This window comes from Vidua macroura, chromosome 15, assembly GCF_024509145.1.
Source record: "Vidua macroura isolate BioBank_ID:100142 chromosome 15, ASM2450914v1, whole genome shotgun sequence".
In the NCBI taxonomy this organism is placed as follows: domain Eukaryota; kingdom Metazoa; phylum Chordata; class Aves; order Passeriformes; family Viduidae; genus Vidua; species Vidua macroura.
The window spans coordinates 2,997,609-3,016,062 of NC_071585.1; the positions used below are offsets into that span (position 1 = coordinate 2,997,609).

The window sequence follows — 18,454 nt, forward strand, 5'->3', positions numbered from 1 at the left end:
AGCCGGGCCGAGAACGGAACGCGGCCTTAACCACGGCAGCCTAAAGACCACACTGAGTCCACAAGGACAGAGCATCACCCAGCAGCACGAGAAACCGAGCAGAGATAGCGCGATGGTGGCAGCACGGACATGCCAATGAACACTCTCCCGGCTGCATCTGCACACTCAGGAACTGTGCCCACCCAACATTGCTTCAGACAAGGGACACAGTGAAAAAGTCGCAGGATTTCAAAAAGTCTTGACAGGGATTTCAAAAAGTGAACGTCTCTAGGAAGGATTCTGTCTCTACTAAAGGAGGTACGATGCTCTGTTTATTTCAGTCTAACACTTTTTTTCAGTTTCTAAACCCAGAGTCATACCAATTTACATTGTTAAACTGTATAACTTCAGCCCAACACAGTGTGTGGGAAGCTTTCCGAGAATTACATGCAGCACAGATATCATTCAAACAACCAGCAATTCCAGATGGGGTGGCATTCGTCTAGAGGAACAGGCAAGGTAATGCTCAAACACAGTTCAGAGAGCAGGAGAAAGGGCAGAATGGAGAATGCAAATGCTCTAACACATATGGGAAAGTCATCTATGTTTAGCCCCAACAACAAAGCACTGAATTCTCTAACAAGAATGAGGAAACAAAACTCAAATTCCTATTTCCAATCTTTTTCAAACGTTCAAGTACTTGATTTTACCCTCAGGAAATTCTTTGATTTTCATGCCCCCAGAGATGATGCATAAGTTTTCATGACTCTGTACAGTTATACACTCTCCAAACACAGGTTGACCTGACACTGCTATATTTCCAAGGCAATTCCAAGGAGACAGAACAACAAATGCTCACTTATAGGCCAAAGGAAGATTTTTGTTATGCGTTTTGCTGCTCTGCTGTGTTTTGGTATGCTCTGCTGTGCCCTGGAAGGATCAAAACTCCAGTCTACTTTCATGCAGAGCTGGAATTGCCTGCATTGTAATGGCTGGATGGGAGAAACTCACCCTTTCAGTGGGCAGCGCTAGTGAAGCACCTGCACATGAACCATGGCCATACAGACAGATATACTGAGAAGAAAGTGTAACACACTGAGCCCACCCATCTCAGACAGAGACATCCAGAACCCGGAAAGAAAAAGCCCGATGCTAATAGAACATAATGACACAGTATTCAGAACCACCTTGCTTCTCTGGGAAAAGGGCTTGGTTTAATTTCCGCCAGTGTTGAGATTTGTCTATGCAACTGTGCCACTGAGCTATAAAAAGAATAGGAAGTCCAAGGTCTGGTCTGAGACCAAGAGACAGAAGCCAAAGCTGGGAGTGCATTACTAAAGCCTATCAGAAAAGGCTGTGACAGAGGAGCAACAGACTATTGTCTGAGGGAGAGAATCACAATACCTTTTTTTCTGCAATTTTGTCTTTGGAGAGGAAGACAAATTTTACACTGACTTGGAATTTGCAGGAACTAGGCTATGACAATTGAGAACATATTTTCTCTGGAGGAACAATTGCCACATGCTGCAGCCTGGATCCCCTCCTCCCATGGGCCATGAAGCCTCCAGCTGTGCAGAACCCATGTCAGTTAAAGGACAGAGCATTGAACTGTCCTGCAGAGAGAGTCCCAGCATTGTCTGGGGCCATGTCCTCTGTGCTGACAGGGACACAGGGGAAATCCTGTTCCTCATCCGGGCCCTGGCCCACGGCGCAGTGCTGTGGGGGCAGGCTGGGCAGGATGGGCTTGAGGAATTTGAACTCGCTGTTGCCCGAGCCCGTAGTGAGGCTGATCTCGTAGCAATAGGCGCGGGGCAGGCTCCCTGCAGCGGCTGCCTCGGCCAGGCCGCTCTGCAAGTTGTCGGCACCATAAAGCACATGGCCAGCCTTCAGCTGCTTTCTCCTGCAGACCTTGCGAGCGACAAAGACTGCGGTGGAGATGAGGAAGAGGAGTGAGACAAAGACCAAGGAAATGATTAAATAGGTGGTCAGGGAGCCGTCCTGATCCTCTGTGGCCGGGCTGCTGTGCGGGAGGCGCACGTCGGAGAAGTCCTTGAGCAGGAGAGCGCTCAGAGCTGCCGTGGCTGAGAGCGGGGGCTTGCCGTTGTCTCTGACCAGGACAAGGAGCTTCTGCTTGACGCTGTCTCTCTCTGTCACCGGCCTCCTCAGACGCACCTCCCCGCTTTGGAGGGCCACGGAAAACAGCCCTGGGTCGGTGGCCCTCAGCAGGTGGTAGGAGAGCCAGGAGTTCTGTCCCGAGTCGGCGTCGACGGCCACCACTTTGCTGATGAGGTAGCCCGCCTCAGCCGACACGGGCACCAGCTCACTGGACGCTGGGCTGCTGTCCTGGGCTGGGTAGAGCACCAGCGGTGCGTTGTCATTCTCGTCCAGCACGACCAGGCGGACGGTGACGTTGGCTCTGAGGGGAGGAGAGCCCGCGTCAGAGGCACTGACCGTCACCTCGGTCTGCCTCAAGTGCTCGTAGTCCAGGGGCCGCAGCACAAACACGTGTCCGTTCTCAGAGTTCACAGAGATGCAGGAGCACGAGGGCCGCTCTGCCCCTTGCTCTGGGGCCAGGGAATAGGTCACCTTGGCATTGAGCCCCACGTCAGCATCTGCAGCACTGACGGCCCCAACAAACACCATGGGGACGTTGTTCTCACGCACGTACATGGTGTAGGAGCTCTGGTTGAAGACGGGGGCGTTGTCATTGACATCGGAGATGTCCACGCTGAAGGTCTGGGTGGTTGTGAGAGGAGGCGACCCCGCATCTGCTGCCCTCACACTGAGGATGTAGCGAGGCGTCTCCTCGCGGTCCAGCGCGCTCACTGTCACCAGCTCATAGTAATTCTTATAGGCTGGCCGCAGGGAGAAGAAGAGCTGATCCTCGAGGGCACAGGAGATCTTCCCGTTGGCACCAGAATCCCGGTCCCTGACCGCAAACAGGGCAACCACCGTGCCGGGCACTGTGTTCTCGGGGAGGGGACTGCTGAAGGAACTGACCACCAGCTCTGGGGCATTGTCATTCACATCCACCACCTCCACCAGCACTTTGCAGATTGCTGAGAGACCCCCACCATCTGTGGCCCTCACACTGAGCTCGTGAGATTCTTCTGCCTCGAAGTCCAGAGGCTTTGTGTTTTTAATTTGACCTGTTATGGAATCAATCACAAATGCTGAGTCACTCTGTCCAACGGCTTCACCGAAATCATAGGAAATTTCACCATTAACTCCTGCATCTGGATCTGTTGCCAGTACAGTCAGAACCACAGAGCCTTCGGGCATGTTCTCCAGAACCTTTGCAATATAACGTTCTTGGGTGAATATGGGAGCATTGTCATTTGCATCTAGAATGATAATAGAGATCTCAGTGGTCCCACTTCGAGGAGGAGAGCCCCCAGCCACAGCAATGACAGTGAAACCCATCTCTGCATGCTCCTCTCTATCTAGTGGCTTATCCAAGACCAGTTCAAGATATTTGTCAGTATTACTCCGACTTCCATAGGAGACACTGAAATACTCGTTCGCGGGAGAGATGCTGTACTCCTGGACTGTGTTGCTACCAATATCGAGGTCCCGAGCCACCTCCAGCGGGAAACGAGAGCCGGGATCGCTCGTCTCTGGAATCTTAAAAGTGACTCGATCTTGTCGGAAAACAGGTGAATGGTCATTGATATCGTCCAGAGCCACCTCGACCCGAAAGAACTGCAGGGGGTTGGAGAGCAGCAGCTCGAAGGGGAGCATGCAGGTGGCGGACTGGCCGCAGAGCTCCTCCCGGTCCAGCCTCGCCGCCACGACGAGGCGGCCGGAGGCGCGGTCTAAGCGAAAATGCTGCCGGCCGTCCTCCGAGACCAGGCGGGCGCGGCGAGCCGAGAGCTGCGCCGGCGTCAGCCCCGCATCCTCCGCCAGCTGGCCCACCAGGGAGCCGCTTTCCGCCTCCTCGGCTACGGAGTAGCGGATGGGCTCGGCGCGAGCGTGCGGCAGCGAGAGGAAAGCAGAGAGACAAAGCACTTGCCTTGCGAGCGCCATGGCGCAGCGGCGGCGGCGGCGGCGGCGGCGGCGGCGGCGGCCGGTGTCGGTCTCGCGGATGTGCCGGCGGATTCCCCGCGGGGAGCGGCGAAGTGGAAGGCGCACGTCTTCTCTCGCTGCTTCAGATTCTGCTAGCGCTCCGTAACGCAGCCGGGCTGTCCCGGCAGCGGCTGCAATCCCTTCCGCAGCCTCTGCCACCTCCGCCCGGCTGCGCTGGGCTGCTCTAAGCTGCTCTAAGCTGAGCTGAGCTGAGCTGAGCTGAGCTGAGCTGGGCTGAGCTGGGCTGGGCTGGGCTGGGCTGGGCTGGGCCGGTCCGGGCTCGGCCGCCTCCGCTGCCGCAGCCGCTCGGCGCCGCCTTGGCCGAGGGCACCACCCAGCGGTGCGCGCTGGGACTGCAGCCGCCGCCGCCCGCAGCCCGCGCTGCCGCTCGCCCCGGCCCGCGATTCCGAACCCACCGAGACAGCCGGGCCGAGAACGGAACGCGGCCTTAACCACGGCAGCCTAAAGACGACACTGAGTCCACAAGGACAGAAAATCACCCCGCAGCAGGAGACACCGCACAAGAATAGGGCGATGATGACAGCACAGGCATGCCAATGAACACTCTCCCGGCTGCATCTGCACACTCAGTAACTGCACCCACCCAACATTGCTTTAGACAAGGGACACAGTGAGACAGTAACTCGCATAATTTTGAAAAGTCTTGACAGGGCTTCCCGACACGGAACGTCTCTACAAAGACTTCTGCCACCACAAAAGGAGTCAGTGTATTGTCTGTATTTCAAGCTAACATATTTTTTCAGTTTCTAATCTCAGACTTATGCCAATTTACAACGTTAAACTGTCTAACTTCAGCACACCACAGCGTGAGGGAGACGTTCTGAGTATTTCATGCATCACAGTCATCATTCAAACAACCAGTAATTCTAGATGGGGTGGCACTACTTCTCTAGAGGAACGGGTTCAGTACAGTGCTCAGTACATTTCAGGGGAGAAAGGGAAACATGGGACTGCAAATGCTCTTACAGAAACACTGAAAACTATGCAGGGACAGCTTTCTATTCCCATCAAGGAATCTTGGGATGCAGAAACAGCAATGAAAACACCAATCTGAATGTCTTCTTTTATAAAGATCTTCTTGCCTCTACCTTACAATATTTGAGGTTTAGTGTTTTTGGACCTTTCCTTCAAATGCATTCAAAAACAATGAACATGATTCTACAGCTCTATTCAGTTACAGTCTACCCTAACACTGTTTGTGCTCCTGTATTTCCAAGCTAATCCTGAGGTGAGAGAACACCCAAGGCCTTCTTGTACACCAAAGGAAGACTTTGTTGTGCATTTTGCTGCCCTGCTCTGAGCTAGATAAGGAAGGCGAGACTGCTGTTGTTAAAGGGTCCAAAGACCTGCCTAGCCTGCTGAGCTGGCACTGCCTGTTTTGTAATGGCTGGGTGGGAGCAATTCCTGGCTTCACCATGCAGCACTACTGAAGCATCTGCAGATATTCAATGTCTGCACACAGAGATCCCTTCTCAGAAAGATACATCCAGAATCCAGGAAAGAAAGGGCCAAGTGCACACCTGACATTGCCGCTTAGTACTCTCAACTTCCTTGCTTTCCAGAGCTGGGAAAAAGCCTTTTCGCATTTCAGTGAGGATAGGATTTGTTTGGCCAACAGTGACATTGTCTTGAAGACCAGAATAAAAAGATCCTCTGTCTTGTCAGACAGAAAGAGAAGGCAGAACACACATGGAGGGCTAACCACAAACATGAAATCTGTTCGAAAGGGCAGTAGCAAAGGTGAATCCCATTAGAGAATGAGAGGACGTTGGCTTCTTTTATTTCCTTCATTGCTTTCAGGAGGAGCAGACATTTATTTTGAACAGAATTTGCAGAAAGTTGGTTGAATCAATTGCAACACAGATATACTCTGGAGGAACCATGGCTACCTGCTGCGGCCTGGATCCCTTCCTCCCATGGGCCATGAAGCCTCCAGCTGTGCAGAACCCATGTCAGTTAAAGGACAGAGCATTGAACTGTCCTGCAGAGAGAGTCCCAGCATTGTCTGGGACCATGTCCTCTGTGCTGACAGGGACACAGGGGAAATCCTGTTCCTCATCCGGGCCCTGGCCCACGGCGCAGTGCTGTGGGGGCAGGCTGGGCAGGATGGGCTTGAGGAATTTGAACTCGCTGTTGCCCGAGCCCGTAGTGAGGCTGATCTCGTAGCAATAGGCGCGGGGCAGGCTCCCTGCAGCGGCTGCATCGGCCAGGCCGCTCTGCAAGTTGTCGGCACCATAAAGCACATGGCCAGCCTTCAGCTGCTTTCTCCTGCAGACCTTGCGAGCGACAAAGACTGCGGTGGAGATGAGGAAGAGGAGTGAGACAAAGACCAAGGAAATGATTAAATAGGTGGTCAGGGAGCCGTCCTGATCCTCTGTGGCCGGGCTGCTGTGCGGGAGGCGCACGTCGGAGAAGTCCTTGAGCAGGAGAGCGCTCAGAGCTGCCGTGGCTGAGAGCGGGGGCTTGCCGTTGTCTCTGACCAGGACAAGGAGCTTCTGCTTGACGCTGTCTCTCTCTGTCACCGGCCTCCTCAGACGCACCTCCCCGCTTTGGAGGGCCACGGAAAACAGCCCTGGGTCGGTGGCCCTCAGCAGGTGGTAGGAGAGCCAGGAGTTCTGTCCCGAGTCGGCGTCGACGGCCACCACTTTGCTGATGAGGTAGCCCGCCTCAGCCGACACGGGCACCAGCTCACTGGACGCTGGGCTGCTGTCCTGGGCTGGGTAGAGCACCAGCGGTGCGTTGTCATTCTCGTCCAGCACGACCAGGCGGACGGTGACGTTGGCTCTGAGGGGAGGAGAGCCCGCGTCAGAGGCACTGACCGTCACCTCGGTCTGCCTCAAGTGCTCGTAGTCCAGGGGCCGCAGCACAAACACGTGTCCGTTCTCAGAGTTCACAGAGATGCAGGAGCACGAGGGCCGCTCTGCCCCTTGCTCTGGGGCCAGGGAATAGGTCACCTTGGCATTGAGCCCCACGTCAGCATCTGCAGCACTGACGGCCCCAACAAACACCGTGGGGACGTTGTTCTCACGCACGTACATGGTGTAGGAGCTCTGGTTGAAGACGGGGGCGTTGTCATTGACATCGGAGATGTCCACGCTGAAGGTCTGGGTGGTTGTGAGAGGAGGCGACCCCGCATCTGCTGCCCTCACACTGAGGATGTAGCGAGGCGTCTCCTCGCGGTCCAGCGCGCTCACTGTCACCAGCTCATAGTAATTCTTATAGGCTGGCCGCAGGGAGAAAAAGAGCTGATCCTCGAGGGCACAGGAGATCTTCCCGTTGGCACCAGAATCCCGGTCCCTGACCGCAAACAGGGCAACCACCGTGCCGGGCACTGTGTTCTCGGGGAGGGGACTGCTGAAGGAACTGACCACCAGCTCTGGGGCATTGTCATTCACATCCACCACTTCCACCAGCACTTTGCAGATTGCTGAGAGACCCCCACCATCTGTGGCTTGGACACGCAGTTCATAATGCTCTGCTTCCTCGAAGTCCAGAGATTTTGTGAGCTTTATTTCACCAGTGATGGGATCAATCACAAATGCAGAGTCTTTCTGTCCCACTGCATCGCTTAGTTGATAGGTGATGTCTCCATTAACTCCTGCATCCTGATCTGTTGCCATCACTGTCAGAACCACAGAGCCTTCGGGCATGTTCTCCAGAACCCTTCCAATATAACGATCTTGTTTGAATATCGGAGCATTGTCATTTACATCTAGAATGATAATAGAGATCTCGGTGGTCCCACTTCGAGGAGGAGAGCCACCATCCACAGCAATAACACGGAAACCCATCTCTGCATGCTCCTCTCTATCTAGTGGCTTATCCAAAACAAGTTCAAGATATTTGTCAGTATTACTCCGACTCCCATAGGAGACACTGAAATACTCGTTCGGAGGAGAGATGCTGTACTCCTGGACTGCGTTACTGCCAATATCGAGGTCCCGAGCCATCTCCAGTGGGAAACGTGAACCAGGTTCACTTGTTTCCAGGATCCTAAAATTGACTCGATCTTGTCGGAAAACAGGTGAATGGTCATTGATATCGTCCAGAGCCACCTCGACCCGAAAGAACTGCAGGGGGTTGGAGAGCAGCAGCTCGAAGGGGAGCATGCAGGTGGCGGACTGGCCGCAGAGCTCCTCCCGGTCCAGCCTCGCCGCCACGACGAGGCGGCCGGAGGCGCGGTCTAAGCGAAAATGCTGCCGGCCGTCCTCCGAGACCAGGCGGGCGCGGCGAGCCGAGAGCTGCGCCGGCGTCAGCCCCGCATCCTCCGCCAGCTGGCCCACCAGGGAGCCGCTTTCCGCCTCCTCGGCTACGGAGTAGCGGATGGGCTCGGCGCGAGCGTGCGGCAGCGAGAGGAAAGCAGAGAGACAAAGCACTTGCCTTGCGAGCGCCATGGCGCAGCGGCGGCGGCGGCGGCGGCGGCGGCGGCCGGTGTCGGTCTCGCGGATGTGCCGGCGGATTCCCCGCGGGGAGCGGCGAAGTGGAAGGCGCACGTCTTCTCTCGCTGCTTCAGATTCTGCTAGCGCTCCGTAACGCAGCCGGGGTGTCCCGGCAGCGGCTGCAATCCCTTCCGCAGCCTCTGCCACCTCCGCCCGGCTGCGCTGGGCTGCTCTAATCTGAATTTAGCTGAGCTGAGCAGGGCTGGGCTGGGCTGGGCTGGGCTGGGCTGGGCTGGGCCGGTCCGGGCTCGGCCGCCTCCGCTGCCGCAGCCGCTCGGCGCCGCCTTGGCCGAGGGCACCACCCAGCGGTGCGCGCTGGGACTGCAGCCGCCGCCGCCCGCAGCCCGCGCTGCCGCTCGCCCCGGCCCGCGATTCCGAACCCACCGAGACAGCCGGGCCGAGAACGGAACGCGGCCTTAACCACGACAGCCTAAAGACCACACTGAGTCCACAAAGACAGAGCCTCACCTCGCAGCACGAGAAACCGAGCAGAGATAGCGCGATGGTGGCAGCACGGACATGCCAATGAACACTCTCCCGGCTGCATCTGCACACTCAGGAACTGTGCCCACCCAACATTGCTTCAGACAAGGGACACAGTGAAAAAGTCGCAGGATTTCAAAAAGTCTTGACAGGGATTTCAAAGAGTGAACGTCTCTAGGAAGGATTCTGTCTCTACTAAAGGAGGTACGATGCTCTGTTTATTTCAGTCTAACACTTTTTTTCAGTTTCTAAACCCAGAGTCATACCAATTTACATTGTTAAACTGTATAACTTCAGCCCAACACAGTGTGTGGGAAGCTTTCCGAGAATTACATGCAGCACAGATATCATTCAAACAACCAGCAATTCCAGATGGGGTGGCATTCGTCTAGAGGAACAGGCAAGGTAATGCTCAAACACAGTTCAGAGAGCAGGAGAAAGGGCAGAATGGAGAATGCAAATGCTCTAACACATATGGGAAAGTCATCTATGTTTAGCCCCAACAACAAAGCACTGAATTCTCTAACAAGAATGAGGAAACAAAACTCAAATTCCTATTTCCAATCTTTTTCAAACGTTCAAGTACTTGATTTTACCCTCAGGAAATTATTTGATTTTCATGCCCCCAGAGATGATGCATAAGTTTCCATGACTCTGTACAGTTATACACTCTCCAAACACAGGTTGACCTGACACTGCTATATTTCCAAGGCAATTCCAAGGAGACAGAACAACAAATGCTCACTTATAGGCCAAAGGAAGATTTTTGTTACGCGTTTTGCTGCTCTGCTGTGTTTTGGTATGCTCTGCTGTGCCCTGGAAGGATCAAAACTCCAGTCTACTTTCATGCAGAGCTGGAATTGCCTGCATTGTAATGGCTGGATGGGAGAAACTCACCCTTTCAGTGGGCAGCGCTAGTGAAGCACCTGCACATGAACCATGGCCGTACAGACAGATATACTGAGAAGAAAGTGTAACACACTGAGCCCACCCATCTCAGACAGAGACATCCAGAACCCGGAAAGAAAAAGCCCGATGCTAATAGAACATAATGACACAGTATTCATTATGTCATGAACTACCTTGCTTCTCTGGGAAAAGGGCTTGGTTTAATTTCCGCCAGTGTTGAGATTTGTCTATGCAACTGTGCCACTGAGCTATAAAAAGAATAGGAAGTCCAAGGTCTGGTCTGAGACCAAGAGACAAAGAACAAAGCAGGGAGTGCATTATTAAAGCCTATCAGAAAAGGCTGTGACAGAGGAGCAACAGACTATTGTCTGAGGGAGAGAATCACAATACCTTTTTTTCTGCAATTTTGTCTTTGGAGAGGAAGACAAATTTTACACTGACTTGGAATTTGCAGGAACTAGGCTATGACAATTGAGAACATATTTTCTCTGGAGGAACAATTGCCACATGCTGCAGCCTGGATCCCCTCCTCCCATGGGCCATGAAGCCTCCAGCTGTGCAGAACCCATGTCAGTTAAAGGACAGAGCATTGAACTGTCCTGCAGAGAGAGTCCCAGCATTGTCTGGGGCCATGTCCTCTGTGCTGACAGGGACACAGGGGAAATCGTGTTCCTCATCCGGGCCCTGGCCCACGGCGCAGTGCTGTGGGGGCAGGCTGGGCAGGATGGGCTTGAGGAATTTGAACTCGCTGTTGCCCGAGCCCGTAGTGAGGCTGATCTCGTAGCAATAGGCGCGGGGCAGGCTCCCTGCAGCGGCTGCATCGGCCAGGCCGCTCTGCAAGTTGTCGGCACCATAAAGCACATGGCCAGCCTTCAGCTGCTTTCTCCTGCAGACCTTGCGAGCGACAAAGACTGCGGTGGAGATGAGGAAGAGGAGTGAGACAAAGACCAAGGAAATGATTAAATAGGTGGTCAGGGAGCCGTCCTGATCCTCTGTGGCCGGGCTGCTGTGCGGGAGGCGCACGTCGGAGAAGTCCTTGAGCAGGAGAGCGCTCAGAGCTGCCGTGGCTGAGAGCGGGGGCTTGCCGTTGTCTCTGACCAGGACAAGGAGCTTCTGCTTGACGCTGTCTCTCTCTGTCACCGGCCTCCTCAGACGCACCTCCCCACTTTGGAGGGCCACGGAAAACAGCCCTGGGTCGGTGGCCCTCAGCAGGTGGTAGGAGAGCCAGGAGTTCTGTCCCGAGTCGGCATCGACGGCCACCACTTTGCTGATGAGGTAGCCCGCCTCAGCCGACACGGGCACCAGCTCACTGGACGCTGGGCTGCTGTCCTGGGCTGGGTAGAGCACCAGCGGTGCGTTGTCATTCTCGTCCAGCACGACCAGGCGGACGGTGACGTTGGCTCTGAGGGGAGGAGAGCCCGCGTCAGAGGCACTGACCGTCACCTCGGTCTGCCTCAAGTGCTCGTAGTCCAGGGGCCGCAGCACAAACACGTGTCCGTTCTCAGAGTTCACAGAGATGCAGGAGCACGAGGGCCGCTCTGCCCCTTGCTCTGGGGCCAGGGAATAGGTCACCTTGGCATTGAGCCCCACGTCAGCATCTGCAGCACTGACGGCCCCAACAAACACCGTGGGGACGTTGTTCTCACGCACGTACATGGTGTAGGAGCTCTGGTTGAAGACGGGGGCGTTGTCATTGACATCGGAGATGTCCACGCTGAAGGTCTGGGTGGTTGTGAGAGGAGGCGACCCCGCATCTGCTGCCCTCACACTGAGGATGTAGCGAGGCGTCTCCTCGCGGTCCAGCGCGCTCACTGTCACCAGCTCATAGTAATTCTTATAGGCTGGCCGCAGGGAGAAGAAGAGCTGATCCTCGAGGGCACAGGAGATCTTCCCGTTGGCACCAGAATCCCGGTCCCTGACCGCAAACAGGGCAACCACCGTGCCGGGCACTGTGTTCTCGGGGAGGGGACTGCTGAAGGAACTGACCACCAGCTCTGGGGCATTGTCATTCACATCCACCACTTCCACCAGCACTTTGCAGATTGCTGAGAGACCCCCACCATCTGTGGCTCTCACACTGAGCTCATGACTGTCTGCTGCTTCGAAGTCCAGAGGCTTTGTGATTTTAATTTCACCAGTTATTGAATCAATCACAAATGCTGTGTCGCTCAGACCCAGTGCTTCATTGAGTTGATAGGTGATGTCTCCATTAACTCCTGCATCCTGGTCAGTTGCCATCACTGTCAGAACCACAGAGCCTTCTGGCATGTTCTCCAGGACCTGTCCAATGTACTCGTCCTGTGTGAATATCGGAGCATTGTCATTTACATCCAGAATGACAATTTTCACATGGGTGGTGCCGCTCCTGGGAGGAGAGCCACCATCAACAGCAATAACACTGAAACCCATCTCTGCATGCTCCTCCCTGTCTAGTGGCTTTTCCAAAACAAGTTCAAGGGACTTCTTGCCTGTAATGCGACTCCCATAGGAGACACTGAAATACTCGTTCTCAGGAGAGACGCTGTATGCCTGGATGTTGTTGCTGCCAATATCGAGGTCCCGAGCCACTTCTAGTGGGAAACGAGAGCCGGGTTCGCTCGTTTCGGGGATCCTAAAACTGACTCGATCTTCTCGGAAGACGGGTGAGTGGTCATTGATATCGTCCAGAGCCACCTCGACCCGAAAGAACTGCAGGGGGTTGGAGAGCAGCAGCTCGAAGGGGAGCATGCAGGTGGCGGACTGGCCGCAGAGCTCCTCCCGGTCCAGCCTCGCCGCCACGACGAGGCGGCCGGAGGCGCGGTCTAAGCGAAAATGCTGCCGGCCGTCCTCCGAGACCAGGCGGGCGCGGCGAGCCGAGAGCTGCGCCGGCGTCAGCCCCGCATCCTCCGCCAGCTGGCCCACCAGGGAGCCGCTTTCCGCCTCCTCGGCTACGGAGTAGCGGATGGGCTCGGCGCGAGCGTGCGGCAGCGAGAGGAAAGCAGAGAGACAAAGCACTTGCCTTGCGAGCGCCATGGCGCAGCGGCGGCGGCGGCGGCGGCGGCGGCGGCCGGTGTCGGTCTCGCGGATGTGCCGGCGGATTCCCCGCGGGGAGCGGCGAAGTGGAAGGCGCACGTCTTCTCTCGCTGCTTCAGATTCCGCCGGCGCTCCGTAACGCAGCCGGGCTGTCCCGGCAGCGGCTGCAATCCCTTCCGCAGCCTCTGCCACCTCCGCCCGGCTGCGCTGGGCTCCTCTAAGCTGCTCTAAGCTGAGCTGAGCTGAGCTGAGCTGAGCTGAGCAGGTCTGGGCTGGGCTGGGCTGGGCTGGGCTGGGCCGGTCCGGGCTCGGCCGCCTCCGCTGCCGCAGCCGCTCGGCGCCGCCTTGGCCGAGGGCACCACCCAGCGGTGCGCGCTGGGACTGCAGCCGCCGCCGCCCGCAGCCCGCGCTGCCGCTCGCCCCGGCCCGCGATTCCGAACCCACCGAGACAGCCGGGCCGAGAACGGAACGCGGCCTTAACCACGGCAGCCTAAAGACGACACTGAGTCCACAAGGACAGAGCATCACCCAGCAGCACGAGAAACCGAGCAGAGATAGGGCGATGATGACAGCACAGGCATGCCAATGAACACTCTCCCGGCTGCATCTGCACACTCAGGAACTGCACCCACCCAACATTGCTTCAGACAAGGGACACAGTGAGACAGTAACTCGCATAATTTTGAAAAGTCTTAACAGGGCTTCCCGACACGGAACGCCTCTACAAAGACTTCTGCCACCACAAAAGGAGTCAGTGTATTCTCTTTATTTCAAGCTAACATATTTTTTCAGTTTCTAATCTCAGACTTATGCCAATTTACAACGTTAAACTGTCTAACTTCAGCACATCACAGCGTGAGGGAGACGTTCTGAGTATTTCATGCATCACAGTCATCATTCAAACAACCAGTAATTCTAGATGGGGTGGCACTACTTCTCTAGAGGAACGGGTTCAGTGCAGTGCTCAGTACATTTCAGGGGAGAAAGGGAAACATGGGACTGCAAATGCTCTTACAGAAACACTGAAAATTATGCAGGGACAGCTTTCTATTCCCATCAAGAAATCTTGGGATGCAGATACAGTAATGAAAAGACCAATCTGAATGTCTTCTTTTATAAAGATCTTCTTGCCTCTACCTTCCAATATTTGAGGTTTAGTGTTTTTGGACCTTTCCTTTAAATAAATTCAAAAACAATGGACATGATTCCACAGCTCTATTCAGTTACAGTCTACCCTAACACTGTTTGTGCTCCTGTATTTCCAAGCTAATCCTGAGGTGAGAGAACACCCAAGGCCTTCTTGTACACCAAAGGAAGACTTTGTTGTGCATTTTGCTGCCCTGCTCTGAGCTAGATAAGGAAGGCGAGACTGCTGTTGTTAAAGGGTCCAAAGACCTGCCTAGCCTGCTGAGCTGGCACTGCCTGTTTTGTAATGGCTGGGTGGGAGCAATTCCCGGCTTCACCATGCAGCACTACTGAAGCATCTGCAGATATTCAATGTCTGCACACAGAGCTCCCTTCTCAGAAAGATACATCCAGAATCCAGGAAAGAAAGGGCCAAGTGCACACCTGACATTGCCGCTTAGTACTCTCAACTTCCTTGCTTTCCAGAGCTGGGAAAAAGCCTTTTCGCATTTCAGTGAGGATAGGATTTGTTTGGCCAACAGTGACATTGTCTTGAAGACCAGAATAAAAAGATCCTCTGTCTTGTCAGACAGAAAGAGAAGGCAGAACACACATGGAGGGCTAACCACAAACATGAAATCTGTTCGAAAGGGCAGTAGCAAAGGTGAATCCCATTAGAGAATGAGAGGACGTTGGCTTCTTTTATTTCCTTCATTGCTTTCAGGAGGAGCAGACATTTATTTTGAACAGAATTTGCAGAAAGTTGGTTGAATCAATTGCAAACACAGATATACTCTGGAGGAACCATGGCTACCTGCTGCGGCCTGGATCCCCTCCTCCCATGGGCCATGAAGCCTCCAGCTGTGCAGAACCCATGTCAGTTAAAGGACAGAGCATTGAACTGTCCTGCAGAGAGAGTCCCAGCATTGTCTGGGGCCATGTCCTCTGTGCTGACAGGGACACAGGGGAAATCCTGTTCCTCATCCGGGCCCTGGCCCACGGCGCAGTGCTGTGGGGGCAGGCTGGGCAGGATGGGCTTGAGGAATTTGAACTCGCTGTTGCCCGAGCCCGTAGTGAGGCTGATCTCGTAGCAATAGGCGCGGGGCAGGCTCCCTGCAGCGGCTGCCTCGGCCAGGCCGCTCTGCAAGTTGTCGGCACCATAAAGCACATGGCCAGCCTTCAGCTGCTTTCTCCTGCAGACCTTGCGAGCGACAAAGACTGCGGTGGAGATGAGGAAGAGGAGTGAGACAAAGACCAAGGAAATGATTAAATAGGTGGTCAGGGAGCCGTCCTGATCCTCTGTGGCCGGGCTGCTGTGCGGGAGGCGCACGTCGGAGAAGTCCTTGAGCAGGAGAGCGCTCAGAGCTGCCGTGGCTGAGAGCGGGGGCTTGCCGTTGTCTCTGACCAGGACAAGGAGCTTCTGCTTGACGCTGTCTCTCTCTGTCACCGGCCTCCTCAGACGCACCTCCCCGCTTTGGAGGGCCACGGAAAACAGCCCTGGGTCGGTGGCCCTCAGCAGGTGGTAGGAGAGCCAGGAGTTCTGTCCCGAGTCGGCGTCGACGGCCACCACTTTGCTGATGAGGTAGCCCGCCTCAGCCGACACGGGCACCAGCTCACTGGACGCTGGGCTGCTGTCCTGGGCTGGGTAGAGCACCAGCGGTGCGTTGTCATTCTCGTCCAGCACGACCAGGCGGACGGTGACGTTGGCTCTGAGGGGAGGAGAGCCCGCGTCAGAGGCACTGACCGTCACCTCGGTCTGCCTCAAGTGCTCGTAGTCCAGGGGCCGCAGCACAAACACGTGCCCGTTCTCAGAGTTCACAGAGATGCAGGAGCACGAGGGCCGCTCTGCCCCTTGCTCTGGGGCCAGGGAATAGGTCACCTTGGCATTGAGCCCCACGTCAGCATCTGCAGCACTGACGGCCCCAACAAACACCGTGGGGACGTTGTTCTCACGCACGTACATGGTGTAGGAGCTCTGGTTGAAGACGGGGGCGTTGTCATTGACATCGGAGATGTCCACGCTGAAGGTCTGGGTGGTTGTGAGAGGAGGCGACCCCGCATCTGCTGCCCTCACACTGAGGATGTAGCGAGGCGTCTCCTCGCGGTCCAGCGCGCTCACTGTCACCAGCTCATAGTAATTCTTATAGGCTGGCCGCAGGGAGAAGAAGAGCTGATCCTCGAGGGCACAGGAGATCTTCCCGTTGGCACCAGAATCCCGGTCCCTGACCGCAAACAGGGCAACCACCGTGCCGGGCACTGTGTTCTCGGGGAGGGGACTGCTGAAGGAACTGACCACCAGCTCTGGGGCATTGTCATTCACATCCACCACCTCCACCAGCACTTTGCAGATTGCTGAGAGACCCCCACCATCTCTGGCCTTTATAGTCAGCTCATGACTGTCTGCTGCTTCGAAGTCCAGAGGTTTTGTGAGTTGAATTTCACCAGTTATGGGATCAATCACAAATGCAGAGTCACTCTGTCCCACTGCCTGGCTGAGTTGATAGGTGATGTCCCCATTAACTCCTGTATCTTGATCTGTTGCCAGCACAGTCAGAACTACAGAGCCTTCTGGCATGTTCTCCAGAACCTTTGCAATATAACGTTCTTGGGTGAATTTGGGAGCATTGTCATTTACATCTAGAATGATAATAGAGATCTCAATGGTCCCACTTCTGGGAGGAGAGCCTCCATCCACAGCAATAACATGGAAACCCATCTCTGCATGCTCCTCTCTGTCTAGTGGTTTTTCCAGAACAAGTTCAAGATATTTGTCAGTAGTACTCCGACTTCCATAGGAGATACTAAAATACTCGTTCTCAGGAAAGATGCTGTATGCCTGGATGTTGTTGCGGCCAATATCGAGGTCCCGAGCCATCTCCAGCGGGAAACGAGAGCCCGGGTCACTACTTTCCAGGATGTCAAAAGTGACTCGTTCCTCGGGGAAGATGGGCGAATGGTCATTGATATCGTCCAGAGCCACCTCGACCCGAAAGAACTGCAGGGGGTTGGAGAGCAGCAGCTCGAAGGGGAGCATGCAGGTGGCGGACTGGCCGCAGAGCTCCTCCCGGTCCAGCCTCGCCGCCACGACGAGGCGGCCGGAGGCGCGGTCTAAGCGAAAATGCTGCCGGCCGTCCTCCGAGACCAGGCGGGCGCGGCGAGCCGAGAGCTGCGCCGGCGTCAGCCCCGCATCCTCCGCCAGCTGGCCCACCAGGGAGCCGCTTTCCGCCTCCTCGGCTACGGAGTAGCGGATGGGCTCGGCGCGAGCGTGCGGCAGCGAGAGGAAAGCAGAGAGACAAAGCACTTGCCTTGCGAGCGCCATGGCGCAGCGGCGGCGGCGGCGGCGGCCGGTGTCGGTCTCGCGGATGTGCCGGCGGATTCCCCGCGGGGAGCGGCGAAGTGGAAGGCGCACGTCTTCTCTCGCTGCTTCAGATTCCGCCGGCGCTCCGTAACGCAGCCGGGCTGTCCCGGCAGCGGCTGCAATCCCTTCCGCAGCCTCTGCCACCTCCGCCCGGCTGCGCTGGGCTCCTCTAAGCTGCTCTAAGCTGAGCTGAGCTGAGCTGAGCTGAGCTGAGCTGGGCTGGGCTGGGCTGGGCTGGGCTGGGCTGGGCCGGTCCGGGCTCGGCCGCCTCCGCTGCCGCAGCCGCTCGGCGCCGCCTTGGCCGAGGGCACCACCCAGCGGTGCGCGCTGGGACTGCAGCCGCCGCCGCCCGCAGCCCGCGCTGCCGCTCGCCCCGGCCCGCGATTCCGAACCCACCGAGACAGCCGGGCCGAGAACGGAACGCGGCCTTAACCACGGCAGCCTAAAGACCACACTGAGTCCACAAGGACAGAGCATCACCCCGCAGCAGGAGACACCGCACAAGAATAGGGCGATGATGACAGCACAGGCATGCCAATGAACACTCTCCCGGCTGCATCTGCACACTCAGGAACTGTGCCCACCCAACATTGCTTCAGACAAGGGACACAGTGAGAAAGTTAGTCGCAGAATTTTAAAAAGTCTTGACAGGGATTTCAAAGAGAGAACGTCTCTACGAAGAATTCTCTCTCCACTAAAGGAGGTACGATGCTCTCTTCATTTAAGCCTAACATATTTTTTCAGTTTCTAAACCCAGAGTCATACCAATTTACATTGTTAAACTGTGTAACTTCAGCACAACAGAGCGTGTGTGAAGCTTTCCGTGTATTTCATGCATCACAGACATCATCCATACAACCAGCAATTCCAGATGGGGTGGCACTTCTCTAGAGGAACAGGCTCAGTAAAATGCTCAGTACATTTCAGAGGAGAAACGGAAATATGGGAATGCAAATGTACTAAAACAAACACCAAAAATCATGCAGGGACAGATTTCTATTCCCATCAAGAAGTCTTGGGATTCAGGAATAACAATGAAAAGACCAATCTCAATGTCTCTTTT

At 55.5% G+C, this 18,454-nt stretch overlaps 4 protein-coding genes across 4 annotated transcripts; all 4 read right to left on the bottom strand.

Moving 5' to 3' along the window:
• Positions 1-1,059: 1,059 nt before the first annotated feature.
• On the bottom strand, positions 1,060-4,058 carry LOC128815046 (protocadherin beta-15-like). The gene has a single exon (XM_053991438.1). It carries the CDS (start codon positions 4,003-4,005, stop codon positions 1,564-1,566), a length of 2,442 nt encoding a protein of 813 aa, XP_053847413.1. The 5' UTR covers positions 4,006-4,058; the 3' UTR covers positions 1,060-1,563.
• Positions 4,059-5,976: 1,918 nt separating this feature from the next.
• On the bottom strand, positions 5,977-8,545 carry LOC128815060 (protocadherin beta-4-like). The gene has a single exon (XM_053991457.1). The coding sequence runs from the start codon at positions 8,457-8,459 to the stop codon at positions 6,018-6,020; it is 2,442 nt and encodes an 813-aa protein (XP_053847432.1). The 5' UTR covers positions 8,460-8,545; the 3' UTR covers positions 5,977-6,017.
• Positions 8,546-9,642: 1,097 nt separating this feature from the next.
• On the bottom strand, positions 9,643-13,064 carry LOC128815050 (protocadherin beta-15-like). The gene has a single exon (XM_053991444.1). It carries the CDS (start codon positions 12,906-12,908, stop codon positions 10,467-10,469), a length of 2,442 nt encoding a protein of 813 aa, XP_053847419.1. The 5' UTR covers positions 12,909-13,064; the 3' UTR covers positions 9,643-10,466.
• A 534-nt stretch (positions 13,065-13,598) lies between these two features.
• Positions 13,599-17,540, bottom strand: LOC128815044 (protocadherin beta-15-like). Its single transcript, XM_053991436.1, has one exon. The coding sequence runs from the start codon at positions 17,350-17,352 to the stop codon at positions 14,911-14,913; it is 2,442 nt and encodes an 813-aa protein (XP_053847411.1). The 5' UTR covers positions 17,353-17,540; the 3' UTR covers positions 13,599-14,910.
• Between the last annotated feature and the right edge of the window lie 914 nt (positions 17,541-18,454).